This window comes from Giraffa tippelskirchi, chromosome 13 (genome assembly GCF_054371585.1).
Source record: "Giraffa tippelskirchi isolate mGirTip1 chromosome 13, T2T-mGirTip1v1.2.pri, whole genome shotgun sequence".
NCBI lineage: Eukaryota > Metazoa > Chordata > Mammalia > Artiodactyla > Giraffidae > Giraffa > Giraffa tippelskirchi.
Genome location: NC_137287.1, coordinates 113,133,489 through 113,148,033, shown reverse-complemented (window position 1 = coordinate 113,148,033; position 14,545 = coordinate 113,133,489). Strand labels below are relative to the sequence as shown.

General features: G+C 44.3%; 1 protein-coding gene across 7 annotated transcripts in view; it reads left to right on the top strand.

Moving 5' to 3' along the window:
• PTPRT (protein tyrosine phosphatase receptor type T) overlaps window positions 1–14,545 on the top strand; it is a 1,099,906-nt gene that overhangs the window by 299,021 nt on the left and 786,340 nt on the right. For all 7 annotated transcript variants that reach the window (XM_081556965.1, XM_081556964.1, XM_081556963.1 and 4 more), the window contains one exon: window positions 8,641–8,766. In XM_081556965.1, coding sequence (XP_081413091.1) covers window positions 8,641–8,766 — 126 coding nt within the window. The remainder of the gene's footprint in view (window positions 1–8,640; window positions 8,767–14,545) is intronic.

The window sequence follows — 14,545 nt, the reverse complement described above, 5'->3', positions numbered from 1 at the left end:
CTGGGTATCCCATGAGCGTAGTAGCTGAGATCTCCCTGGTAGACTTTTGGGCTAAGAAGGGGGTCCTTGATTTGAGTCTTGGCTCTGCCCTTGATTGACTGGGTAATGTTGAGAATGTCACCTGCTCTAGCCTTGGTTTCCTTGTCTGTGAAGTAGGAGCACTAATCCTTACCCATTGAGAACACATGCTGTGATGTCGGTGAAGTGCTTACAGTCAGTCGCCTGCATGTGAACAAGCTCTGTTCTGAGAGCGCTTTTGTAAGGCCAACTTGTTAGTGAGTCCAACAAAGTTAGCCTAGGTACCCAACCGATACAATTTGCTATATAGTACTGTCAATTCTAAAGGAAATCAATCGTTTATATTCACTGGAAGGACTGATGCTGAAGCTGAAGCTCCAATACTTTGGCCACCTGATTCGAAGAGCCGACTTACTAGAAAAGACCCTGATGCAGGGAAAAATTGAAGGCAGGAGGAGAACGGGTTGACAGAGGATGAGATGGTTGGATGGCATCACTGACTCAATGGATGTGAGTCTGAACAAGCTCCAGGACGTGGTGAAGGAGAGGGAAGCCTGATGTGCTGCAATCCATGGGGTTGCAAAGAGTCGGATGTGACTGAGCAACTGAACAATAACTGTGCTGTAATAGGTTTATAATACTTTTCACACAAGTAACACATAAAAGATCAAACACAAAAAATAAAAGATTTTTAATCTTAAGGTACCTTGAAAAGTACAGTAGTACAGTACAACTGCTGGCATACAGGGACCTGGCATCAAATGAACAGGCAGGAAGAGTTAGGGAAAGGAGGTGTGGGAGGTGGTAGAGCTGAAGAATCGTCAGCAATAGGACACTGATAGGGATGGGCAAGGTGCAGTATCACTCATGCCTGACATTGATGGCACAGGTTCTGGGTCCTTGCTGGAACCAAATGCATGTTCACATCTTTGAAAGTTTGCAACTTGAAGGTTCAGATGTTGGGGACTTAACTGTATTTAAATCCAGTAACCTTTGATGCTTCTCTCAAGCCTTTACCCTACAGGCTGGGAATGTAGCTTTGAAAGGAAGACAGTGGATGACATGTCCCCCCCCTTCCACTTCCTGCAGGAAGGAAGAAACGTTCTACAACTGAGAAATGGGAAAGAGGTGTCAAAAGTACATGACATCAAACGCTCAAAGGGTGAAAACACGGCACTTTTCTGTGACCATGTTAAAATTGTAAGTTTTTATGGGATCAAACCAGAAGTTAGCCAGCTAGAGCCTCCAGGCCAGTTCTGGACCTTCACTGATTTTTGTTCTCCGCCCACAAAGGAAGATTGGTTTTTACATTTTTAAATGGTTAGACAAATCAAAAGAAGAATACTATTTTGTGACATGTGGAAATCATAAGAAATTCAAAGTGCAATGTCAGTAAATTCAGTCTTATAAGCAAACAACTCTGCCCATCTTTCTGTGTGACTTGTGGCTGCTTCTGCTGCAATGGCACTGCTAAGTCTTAGTGACAGAGACCAAGGAGCCTTCTGTGGTGGGCAGAATGCCAAACTGGTCCCCAAGGTTACCTGCCTTTGGTATTTGTGTCTTGTTTAATCCCTGTCCTTTGGGAGGGACTGGAATAGGATAGATTTCACCCTTTTCTAGATTTTTTTTGATGTGGATAATTTTTAGAGTCTTTATTGAATTTGTTACAATATTGCTTCTGTTTTATATTTTGGGTTTTTGGCTGGGAGGCATGAGGGGTCTTAGCTTCCCAATCTAGAATCGAACCCACACCCCCTGCATTGGAAGGCAAAGTCTTAACCACTGGACCACCAGGGAAGTCCCAGATCTCACTCTTAAGATTAAGTTATGTCAGTGACCAAGGTGAAGGGATTTCACAGATATAATTAAGGTCCCAAGTTGTCTGACTTTAATCAAAAAGGAGATGATCTTATTTGGGTGGGCCTGACTGAATCAGATGAGCCCTCAAATAGGATGGAGCCTTGCTCAGGAAGAGAGTAGAGAGGATTTATGGCAGAAACTGTAGGTGGCTTCTAGGAACTGAGAGCAGCGCTTACGTGATGACCCCCAGAGAGCAGGAGTACAAGTGTTAGTCACGCAGGCGTGCCGACTTTTTACAATCCCATAGCCCACCAGGCTCCTCTGTCCATGGGATTCTCCAGGCAAGAATACTGAAGTGGGTAGTCATTCTCTTCTCTAGAAGCCCTGATACTGTAATTATTACAAGGAACTGAATTCTGCCAGACGCCCTGCAAAAGTTGACCTGGACTCCAGAAAGGAAATCGAGTCTCCTGTTACCTTGACCTCAGCCTTGTGAGGCCCGGATAAGGTGCAACCTGGCCTTCACTTCTTACCTGTGGAAACTAGGAGATAAAAAAATCAATGGGTGTTGTTTTGAGTTTGTGATAATGTGTTGGTAGCAAGAAAAAACCAATACACCTGCAAGGTGAACATCTTTACTGTCTGACCCTCTATAGAAAAAGTTGGTTGACCCTTGTCTTAGGGAGTGGGGTTGGTAAGACTTAACTTTCATGCATGTGTGTGTGCATGCTCTGTCATGTCCAACTCTTTGTGACCCTATGGACTGTAACCCGCCAGGCTCCTCTGTCCATGGAATTTTCCAGGCTAATACTGGAGTGGGTTGCCATTTCCTCCTCCAGGGGATCTTCCCGACCCAGAGTTCAAACCCTCTTGCATCTTCTGCAATAGCAGGCAGATTCTTTACCACTGTACCATCTGGGAAGCCCACTTCCATGCATAAACATACATATATAAATATTAAAAAAATATGTATATATTTATATACATACTTACATAGCTCAAGTACAGTGCCTTGCATGGAGCAGAAGCCCTGGAAACCTTTAGTTTCTCTTCTGAACTCAATTCTGTTCAAGAATACACAGGATCATATCTGAGAAATGCAGAGGCAGACACATTTATATTTTTATTGAATTTCTATTCCTCTCATTTTCAAAAGAGGAACTCATGTTTAAAAAAAATCCTGATTGGCACTATAAACTTTATTTATGCTTTAATGTATCTTAAAGTATGTATCCTGCACTATTTTTACTTCCCTTACAGATGCCGATATGCTATACATTACCAAACCTAAATGGATTTTCAAAATCCAATTTCCTTGCTACCGTTTTCCATTTCCCTGTTGACTTTTTATGCTTGACTCACATCAGAGCATCTGGGGCCTTTGCTACATTTTGACCTCAACCTGTCCAGGGAAGTAGCTTCTCTGTCCCAGTGTAAGGAGATAGTGCTGAATCTTCGGCTTATGGCCATGTCCGCGGTTATTTGGGTCTTCTCCCAACTGGGACATGTGCCTTGGAGGCTGAGCCCAATTCTAGGGGTAGGGGTAGGTTTCGGAGACTTTTGTTTTCTTCCAAATCGATGGTGATGGAATTGACATCAGTTGAGTGGGGCCGCTTTGAAATGGAGTGAGGTGAGCATCCGGATGACTGTCTTTTGGGAATCTCTCCAGTTGTAAGCCTTCCCCAGATAGCCTGCCACAGACACCTGTGGTCTGGAGCCTCTTCCAGCAAGTGTTTATGATGCCAGGGACTTCCACTAAGAGAGGTTAGCATAATTTGTGAAACAGCAGGAGGAGCTGCAATAAGACTTAGGATCATGGGTCTGAATACTTCATGCTGTGGGTCCACAGAAAGCTAGCCTTTCCCTCCTCCTCCCTACCAGAGATTCTCAGTAGCCAGTCCTAGTGCCGGTGAAGTGGCTCTGCCTCTCTGGCTCCTGAGAGTTTCTGGGTCTCTCTGAGTCTTTGGAATCCTTAACTTTGACTACTGGGAGCTTCCTTTGTGATCCATCTTGCACACCAGAAAATGAGGCCCGGAAAGGAAGAAACGAGGTGAGCTGAAAGGGCTGCACCCCCGGCAGTGTAGATTGCTGCCAGAGTGTATAATCTGAAGCTCATAACCACTCTTATTTCTAAATCTGTTGTCTGAGAGGAAGAAAATCCAGGAAGAATTGCTTACAAAACACGAATCAAGTGTATTTTCCCTCCCAAAGAGCTTTCAAAACTTATTTCTGGGTCAAGTCAGGTCGACAGGGAGCTAGTCTCTAGACTGTACTGTATTGGGCTACAGTGAGTTGCTTTTCCTGAATTGTATGTTTGGGTGATGCTATCAGTTTATATTGAGAGTGATTATGAGAAATAGTCTCATGAAATTGACCACGCACCCCTTGCATGGATGTTGTTTCAGATACTGTGCATTATGGGATGGTTGATTTCTGTTACCAGTACCCCTGTGGAGAAGTTCTTGTGTGATCTAAACACCTGGAATGATTGCAATTTACCAGAGCTATTTTGGCTTTTATTGTATGAACACAGAGTATCCAGTAACTGAACAGATTGTCCTTTTTCTACTGGCATCTGGGAAGCTCAGAGTCAAATAGGTGACTCCCTTTCAGCAGGCGGGCTTGTAGGAAATGGCGGTGTGAGCTTGTAACTCTCTCCTTCTGTCCTGCCTGTCTTTCTTCTCCTGCCTTCAGTTTGCTTTTTTGCTATCTCATGCTGTATTTTCTGCTTCTGTGTTTGTCCATCACCTGTGGCTGGACTAGAGCTGTGACCTCAGCAGGTTGTTTAACCCCTTAATGCATCAGTTACTTTACACTTAAAGTAAGAATTAAAAAAATCTACTTCACAAAGTCGTGAGGATTAAGTGAAAGCAAATGTGACCTCAGCAGTTTGCTGTGATCAGTGCCTAGTATATTACCTGACACAGAGCAAATGCTCAACAGAGCATGCTTCTTATATTAGTCAGGATGTGCAAGGCTCTGCTACGGTAACAACTAAACCCTAAGATGTCAGTGGCATTAAGAGTAGAAAAGTTGGCCTTTTGCACCTGATGGGTTGATTGACAATATTGTTGGTTAGGTGACTGGGTGACTCTCTTTCAGTGAGTGTCTCAGGGATCTAGACATCTTTCTTTCTTTGATGCCACTGTCTTCAAGTACACCTTTGAAGGTCTTTGTAGTAGGGCAGGTGAGAAGGATTGCTGGTAAGAGATTATTTTTATGGACTAGTGTTGCACATGTGGACATCACTTTATGATACATTTCCAGGGTTTACTACGTTGTCTTCCCCATATGCAAAGTGGCCTGGACATGTAGAGTTCTCATGTGTCTACGAGAGAAGACCTTAACAGTTTTCCATGGGCCTAGCATCATCTTGCTGTATGTTCCTCTATAGCTCTGGAGGCTGATCTCCGGTTCAGATGATCAGTCAGCTCTTCCAGTGAATGCTTGAGATGCTGCAGGCTCCCCACTAACCATTCAAACACATCAGGATCTGGATGCTGTTGATGACATTGACTTGGTTCATTTATCTCCCACAGGCCGGACTTCGGTGAGGCAGGAGTGGTGTAAGGATCGGAGGGGGAGGCCCTTCCTGAGCAGTTGGAACTGTTGCTGCTACCCTTTTCTAGGTTTTAAATGGAGTGTGTTGTGTCTCATATCTGTGGCATTCACTCTGCTGTTTTGGTCAGATGAGGTCTATAGAGGGAATGGTTTGGAGAGGCTAGTTCGGAATTTGTCCAACAGGCAGTATGGGGAAGGAGCTTTCTAGGTAGGAGTGGCAAATGTGAGACCAGAAAGAGCAGGTGGAGTGTGGGGACTGCTATGGGCTCACTCTTCCTGAGATGTAGCTTGGGGTCTGTCTGGTATCCCACTCACAGTTTTAAAAAACTGTTCTTTATTGCGATAAAAGTCACATAATATAAAATATCCTATTTTAACCATATTTAACTGTACACTTCAGTGGCACTAAGCACATTCACATGGCTCTGTAACTCTCACCATCATCCATTACCTTAAGTTTTCATCTTCCTAAACTGAAACCTTGTCCCCACCAAACACTAACCCCATCCTTCCTACTCCCCTGGCCCTTGGCATCTACCCATGTACTTTCTGACCCTATGAATTTGACTCTTCTCACTACCTCATATAAAACCATCTGACACAACTTAGTGACAAAACCCCCACCACCACCAGTTACCTGTATAACTGGAATTGAACAGTGTTTGTCTGCACCTAATGTATATTGGAATGCATTTTAAGGTTAACTTATCAAACAGATTGTACCTTCTTTTTTTAATTTTTTATTTATTAAAAAAATTTTTTTTGGTCTGTTTGTTGTTGTTTAGTCGCTAAGTTGTGTCTAACTCTTTTGGGACCCCATGGACTGTAGCCCCCCAGGTTCCTCTGTCCATGGAATTCTCCAGGCAAGAATACTGGAGTGAGTTGCCATTCCCTTCTCCAGGGGATCTTCCTGACTCAGGGATCTAACCCACATCTTCTGCACAGGCAGGTGGTTTCTTTACCATTGAGCCACCAGGGAAGCCCATTGGTTTTTTTTAGTCAACAGATACTTCTTCAGCTCCTCCTCTATGCCAGAACCATCTCCTAGCCAGTCTAAAGCTTACTGTCTAGTGGAAGCTGGTTGATTGCCCCTGTCCTTGCCTTTCAGAGGTCACCCTTCTTCACTCTATCTGGGATGCAGTCTCCTCTGCTGTCTGCCCTGACCTTTCCTCTTATCTCTTGGGACTTCCATCTTTGCCTGTTGACCCTTATCCATCCACATTGTCCATCCATTTTTCCCTTAGTTCCGCAAAGCACCAGTGACATGGCTGCTGTTTGTAGCCAGCTCTCACTGAGGGGTTAGGTGTAGTGGAGGGACTTGACACTACAGGACAGGTAACTGTTGGCAATTCATGGTCAGAAAGGCTTCCTGGACCACACCAGCCAGGGGTCCCCTCAGGCAACCCAGTGTCAACCTTCCTAGCATATATGGAAATGCAGTTCCTTCCTAGTTTGCTTGTTTACTGTCTGTCTGCCTCACTCATTGTAGTGATGGCACGCCTCTTATAAACCACTGTATAGACAGCACCTTGTTCTCTGCTCCACCTACCCTAAAAACTTGATTAAATCATTGTGAAGGAACTAATGAATACATGGAAGCAAACAGAAATTTTAGTTTCTACCGGTGCATCAGCCATTTCCCATCACAGGAAATTTCTCATTGTCTGTCACTTTCTGTAGGTGTCTGCCTTTCATTACGTTTCTTGGACCTCTCTCTCCCTCTCTTTTCCTTCTCTCTCTAGGTGTCTATACTGAAAACTCCTGTTGCTGTCTAGTGCAGAGCTATTTAAAACTCTGAACTCAAGCCCCAAACTTGCACTACCAAAATCGGTTCAGCCCTCCTTTGCCCAGCCTGACTCGTTGAGGCTGCTAAAGACTGACTCTTCCAGGTTTCCATACTCAGAAAGGGAGTGGAGAGAGCTTTGCCCTCATAGGTTTACTTTAGCAGTGTTGTGACTATATTCTGTATAAGATCTGTCAACAGGCCTTCCACCACCACCATTAAGCAGAAGAAACCCCAGGTCTGGGTACAGAAGAAGGGTTTTGACCTTTGTTGCTGATGGAGAAGAGGGAGTGATATTACATGAGGCTGCAGACACAGGCAGGGGTTTGTAAGGGATGGTTTCTCTATGTGGATCAGAACCATGGATGTGGTTTGGATGTGTGATAAGGGGAACCAGTGGCTGTTTAAGGAAGGGAGGTGATGGTGTGATGAGGTCTGAGCAGTAAGGAGACAAGAAGGGGCACTGGAAATGTGGACCAGCATGTAAAACTCAGTTCTGGTGGCCTCTCTCCTCCTCTGTACATCCTGCCAGCTCACCCTGGAGTGCTCTTCCTCCTGCTCTGTGCTGGTGGAGATGCTCCTGAACTTCAAAGCCCTGATTATTTCTGCCCTTCTGCCTCCCCTTCCAGAATATAGCCACCTTTTGCTTCTCTGGTCAGACCAGCATTTCCTGGTTGCAGCCCCTGCTCTATACATCCCATCTCTAAGTGTCACCTGGAGGGAACTAAGAGCCCAGAGCATGTGCTCAATCCAGTTTACACAACTCATTGTAAAGTGCTGGTGGTGGATGGCTTGGACTTTTAGGGAAAAGCTTTAAATACTGCCAGCCTTGACTTCATTATCTTCCTGGGGCACAATTGTCTAATTCTCTACAAATTTGGTTTTTACTCTACGAAAACTGCTCTTATAGGAAGGGAGGTGGGTGCTGAGAATTTTTGCTGTGCCAGTTACTTTTTGTATATTACTCTCTTTTATCCTCCTGGTATTTCTGCCAAGTGGATCTTCCCTTCCGTATTCCAGGTGAGGAAACTGAGACACAGATGGTGAAGCATCTGGTCCGGGCTGACCTGGCTTTGCAAAGCTGAGATCCATGTCTCGTTTTGGAGCACTCTGAAGCTGGTGCTCGGCCCGCTGCCTCGCAGCATCTCTCCACATTGGAGGAAGCAATTACAGAGGCATGCCCTGGCATTCATTTTTTCTACTTAGATGGAGACGTTGCTGTTTACTTTCTCAGGAAGGAAGATTGAAATCAATGTAACTAGCCTTATTAACTTTTTTAAATAGGGGGCTTGCAGATGCCACTGTCTTTCCTTAGAGCACCAAAGCAAATATAAAAATCCAATTTGCTTGCCTTTAGGAAAAGAAAATCTCCTCCAGAGTTTAAAATTCAAAGCTGTAAATGAAGAGCCGCTGAGATGGGGGTAACGAACCAAGCCTCAGACATAAGGATATATTTACCAATGTCTCTTTGTCTGCAGGTGGCTGTTCCTTTGATGAGCACTACAGCAACTGTGGTTATAGCGTGGCCCTGGGGACCAGTGGGTTTACCTGGGAGCAGATTAACACATGGGAGAAACCAATGCTGGACCCAGCGGTGCCTACAGGTACGTGACCAACTGTGCTTGAGGCTCTGATGGGGGTGGTAGCCTTTACAATGACTCATGGGGAAGAATTTTCTTCTGGGTTGAGCTATTGGGGAGGATAGTAGGTAGCTCTGTTGGTAGTAAGTTCACCACCCCCAGGGCTATGCAAACCAAGGATGAGTGCATTCTTAAGGATATGGTAAAAGTCATGTGTCATCTGGATTCAGGAAACTTTGAGATTTCTTTGAGCTTTGAGATTCTGAATTTTAGCTACAAGTGGGGCATCCCTGGATTTTATCTGGGAGTCTGAGAGTAGTGGGACCTTAGGGGAGGAGCACTTCTCAATAATTTAAGGTCATTTCTTTCCTTCTGGACCACACAGACACAGCTTGTAAATATGCAGGGGGACTTCTGCAGTCCAACTATTACTGATAAAGTTGATGTCCCAACATCCTGAATGCCAAGTTTATCCTTTACCAATGGGGCTGAAGGCCTAATGTACATTCCTGATGAATACCTGCATGAAGCAGGCCTGTGAGAGTTACAGCCAGTGTATTCCAGGGAAGATGTGGCTGGAGGAAATGCTTTTGTTCTAGTTGGGCCTTCAGAGGACTGGATGATGCTCATCCACATTGGAGCATGCTGTTTGCTTTATTCAGTTCTCCAACTCAAATGCTAATCAACTCTGGAAACCCTGTCTTAGACACACCCAGAAATAATGCCTTACCAGCTATTGGGGCATCTCTTAGCCCAGTCAAGTTGACACAGAGAATTAACCGTCACACCATGGATGGCCTCAACTCTCCCCAGAACTTAAGTTGCCATCAGGCATCACTTAGGAACTTGATGTACGTGATCCACTGCACAGGTTCCTTGTCTTCTCAGCTGCTCTGAGAGACAGCTTTGCCAGGATGTCATTAAGCTGGAGACAGAAAGATATGCAGAGATGTCCAGGTGAGGGTGAAAGATGATCAGAGATGTCCAGGTGATGGTGTGACCAGTGTGACCATACTGACTCTGAGTTTGGCTCCAAAGCAGGAGGCTTGTATCTTGGCTCTATCTTGTTCCTATTGAGGGCATCAATTGCTTGTGTACCTTTCTCCCGAATAAAGCCATAACCCCCCAAGGTATCATAAAGCTGTGACATGGTACAAAACTGAGCTTTTCAGATATGGTAGGATCCTACTTTATATGAGCAGAATGACTAAAACTATACAAGCTGAGTAAGGTGACCATGGGACAACCTCTATGCCTGTTTTCCCATCATGATTTTTTAAAATGCTGACTTTTACTCTCAGAAATGCCTTAGTTTATGTAATAGAATCACTCTTTCCGTTAGAAACCCCAGGAGTGTAGCATGCCTGTGCTGAAGGTTACTTACCACGTCTTCTGTGCTCTGCGTGGCCATCCTTGATGTTGGCCAAATAAATTCAGATCTTATGAAAAGTTAAAGTGTTAGTCGCTCAGTCATGTCTGACTCTTTGCTACTGGATAGACTGTAGTCCACCAGGCTCCTGTGTCCATGGGATTCTCTGGGTAAAAATACTGGAGTGGGTAGCCAATCTCTTCTCCAGGGGATCTTCCAGGCCCAGGGGTCGAGCCCCTGAATTGCAGGCAGGTTCTTTACTGTCTTAGCCACCAGAGAAGCCCTCAGATCTCGCACTGAACATGTGTATGTTCTGTATGTGTGTACATGTTGTATGTGTATTTGCACATACACAGGCTCTTCTGGCTCATCTTTAGACCACTAGATGCCCTGTAGGGTCATGCAGGCTTTCCAGACTCAACGTCTCCCAAATTGAACTCTTGATTCGTCTCCATCTACTCACACTTTAGTGCTCCTTGTCTCAAAAGGCCACTTCATCATGCTGATGCTGATTCAGAAACCCAGGGGTCACACTTCTCTCTTCCCCCTCTCCTCCTCCCTCTCCTTGTCAATCACTCCGTCCTACCCCTTCACCTCCTGAGCCCATCTCAAGTCTGCTCACGTCTCTCCATCTCTGCCACCACTGCCCTGGTGCCATGCCATCCACCCTCGCCTGGGTCACAGGTAGACTTTCACACAGGCTTTTCAGCTTCCTCTTTAAAAAAAAAAAAAATTTCTTTTTAAAAATTAATTTTTATTGGCATATAGTTGCTTTACAATATTGTGTTAGTCTTTACTGTACAGCACTGTACAGCAAAATAAATCAGCCATACATGTACATATGTCCCCTCTTTTGGGTTTCCTTCCCATTTAGGTCACTGCAGGGCCCTGAGTAGAGTTCCCCGTGCTGCACAGTGTGTTCTCATGAGTTGTCTGTTTTATACACGATATCATCAATAGTGTTCATGTGTCAATCTCCATCTCCCAGTTCCTCCCACCCTCCGTTTTTCACCCCTTGGTGTCCATATGTTTGTCCTCTAGGTCTGTGTCTCCATTTCTGCTTTGCAAATAGGATCATATATACTATTTTTCTAGATTCCACATACATGCATTAATGGCTTCCTCTTTTGACTTTAATCCACTCTCTGCACAGAAGCCAGAGATTGTTCTAGAATGTAGGCCTATTTACATTACCTCTTCCTTTCATTGCCCCCACCCAGCCTCTGCCTGGAATCTTTTTGAGGCTTTCCTCTTGCTCTGAGAGAGAAGGCCAATGCCCAGCCGTGGCCTCCGAGGCCCTGCAGGCCTGGTCCAGCCTCCCCATATCATGATCTCCCCTGTGCTCATTTCACCCTGGATTTTATCACTATAAGTAATACTGGAAGATGAACTCCCCAGGTTGGTAGGTGCCCGATATGCTACTGGAGAAGAGTGGAGAAATAACACAAGAAAAAAGGAAGAGACGGAGCCAAAGCGAAAATAACGCCCAGGTGTGGATGTGACTGGTGATGGAAGTAAAAGTCTGATGCTGTAGAGAGCAATATTGCATAGGAACCCGGAATGTTAGGTCCATGAAACAAGGTAAATTGGAAGTGGTCAAATAGGAGATGGCAAGAATGAACATCGACATTTTAGGAATCAGTGAACTAAAATGGACTGGAATGGACGAATTTAACTCAGATGACCATTATATCTACTACTGTGGGCAAGAATCCCTTAGAAGAAATGGAGGAGCCATCATAGTCAACAAAAGAGTCTGAAATGCAGTACTTGGGTACAATCTCAAAAACAACAGAATGATCTCTGTTTGTTACCAAGGCAAACGATTCAATATCACAGTAATCCAAGTCCATGCCCCAACCACTAATTCCAAAGAAGCTGAATAGTTCTATGAAGACCTACAAGACCTTTTAGAACTAACACCCAAGAAAGATGTCCTTTGCATTATAGGGGCCTGGAATGCAAAAGTAGGAAGTCAAGAGATGCCTGGAGTAACAGGCAAATTTGGCCTTGGAGTACAAAATGAATCAGGGCAATGGCTAACAGAGTTTTGCCAAGAGAATGCACTGGTCATAGCAAACACCCTCTTCCAACAACACAAGAGAAGACTCTGCACATGGACATCACCAGATGGTCAACACCGAAATCAGATTGTTATATTCTTTGCAGCCCAAACTGGAAAAGCTCTATACAGTCAGCAAAAACAAGACTGGGATATGACTGTGGCTCAGATCATAACTCCTTATTGCCAGATTCAGACTTACATTGAAGAAAGTCGGGAAAACCACTAGGCCATTCAGGTATGACCTAAATCAGATCTCTTATGATTATACAGTGGAAGTGACAAATAGAGGTAAAGGATTAGATCTGATAGACAGAGTGCCTGAAGAACTATGGCAGAGGTTTGTGACATTGTACAGGAGGCAGTGATCAAGACCATCCCCAAGAAAAAGAAATGCAAAAAGGCAAAATGGTTGTCTGAGGCCTTACAAAAAGCTGAGAAAAGAAGAGAAGCAAAAAGCAAAGGAGAAAAGGAAAGATATACCCATTTGAATGCAGAGTTCCAAAGAATACCATGGAGAGCTAAGAAAGCCTTCCTCAGTGATCAGTGCAAAGAAATAGAGGAAAACAATAGAATAGGAAAGACTAGAGATCTCTTCAAGAAAATTAGAGATACTAAGGGAAAATTTCATGCAAAGATGGGCTCAATAAAGGACAGAAATGGTATGGTCCTAACAGAAACAGAAGATATTAAAAAGAGGTGGCAAGAATACACAGAAGAACTATACAAAAAAGATCTTTATAACCCAGATAACCACGATGGTGTGATCACTCACCTGGAGCCAGACATCCTGGAATGCAAAGTCAGGTGGGCCTTAGGAAGCGTCATTGTGATTAAAGCTAGTGAAGGTGATAGAATTTCAGTTGAACTATTTCTAATCCTAAAAGATGATGCTGTGGAAGCGCTGCACTTAATATGCAAGCAAATTTGAAAAACTCAGCAGTGGCCACAGGACTGGAAAAGGTCAGTTTTCATTCTAATCCCAAAGAAAGGCAATGCCAAAGAATGTTCAGACTACCACACAATTGCACTCATCTCACACACTAGCAAAGTAATGCTCAAAATTCTCCAAGCCAGGCTTCAACAGTACATGAACCATGAACTTCCAGATGTTCAAGCTGGTTTTAGAAAAGGCAGAGGAAGCAAAGATCAAATTGCCAACATCCGCTGGCTCATCGAAAAAGCAAGAGAGTTCCAGAAAAACATCTACTTCTGCTTTATTGCTTATGCCAAAGCCTTTGACTGTGTGGACAACAACAAACTGTGGAAAATTCTTCAAGAGATGGGAATACCAGACCACCTAACCTGCCTCCTGAGAAATCTGTATGCAGGTCAAAAACCAACAGTTAGAACCGGACATGGAACAACAGACTGGTTCCAAATTGGGAAAGGAGTACGTCAAGGCTGTATATTGTCACCCTGCTTATTTAACTTATATGCAGAGTACATCATGCGAAATGCTGGGCTGGGTGAAGCACAAGTTGGAATCAAGATTGCTGGGAGAAACATCAATCACCTCAGATATGCAGATGATACCACCCCTATGGCAGAAAGCGAAGAAGAACTAAAGAGCCTGTTGATGAAAGTGAAAGAGGAGAGTAAAAAACTTGGCTTAAAACTCAACATTCAGAAAACTAAGATCATGACATATGGTCCCATCACTTCATGCAAATAGATGGGGAAGTGATGGAAACAATGACTTTATTTTTGGGGCTCCAAAATCACTGCAGATAGTGACTGCAGCCATGAAATTAAAAGATGCTTGCTCCTTGAAAGAAAAGCTATAACCAAACTAGACAGCATGTTAAAAAGCAGAGATATTACTTTGCCAACAAAGGTCCATCTAGTCAAAGCTATGGTTTTTCCATTAGTCATGTATGGATATTAGAGTTGAACTATAAAGAAAGCTGAGGGCCAAAGAATTGATGCTTTTGAACTGTGGTATTGGAGAAGACTCTTGAGAGTCCCTTGGACAGCAAGGAGACCCAACTAGCCCATCCTAAAGGAAATCAGTCCTGAATATTCATTGGAAGGACTGATGCTGAAGCTGAAACTCCAATACTTAGGCCACTTAATGTGATGAACTGACTCATTGGAAAAAACCCTAATCCGGGCAAGATTGAAGGCAGAAGGAGAAAGGGACGGCCGAGGATGAAATGGTTGGATGGCATCATTGACTCAATGGACATGAATTTGGGCAAGCTCTGGGAGTTGTTGATGGACAGGGAGGGCTGGCATGCTGCAGTCCATGGGGTCAGAAAGAGTTGGACACGACTGAGTGACTGAACTGAGTGAGAATGTTCCGGACCCTTTTCTGCCTCAGGAACTCACATAAGATTGGCACCCTCCGTACAACCTTTGCCTGCCCCTGT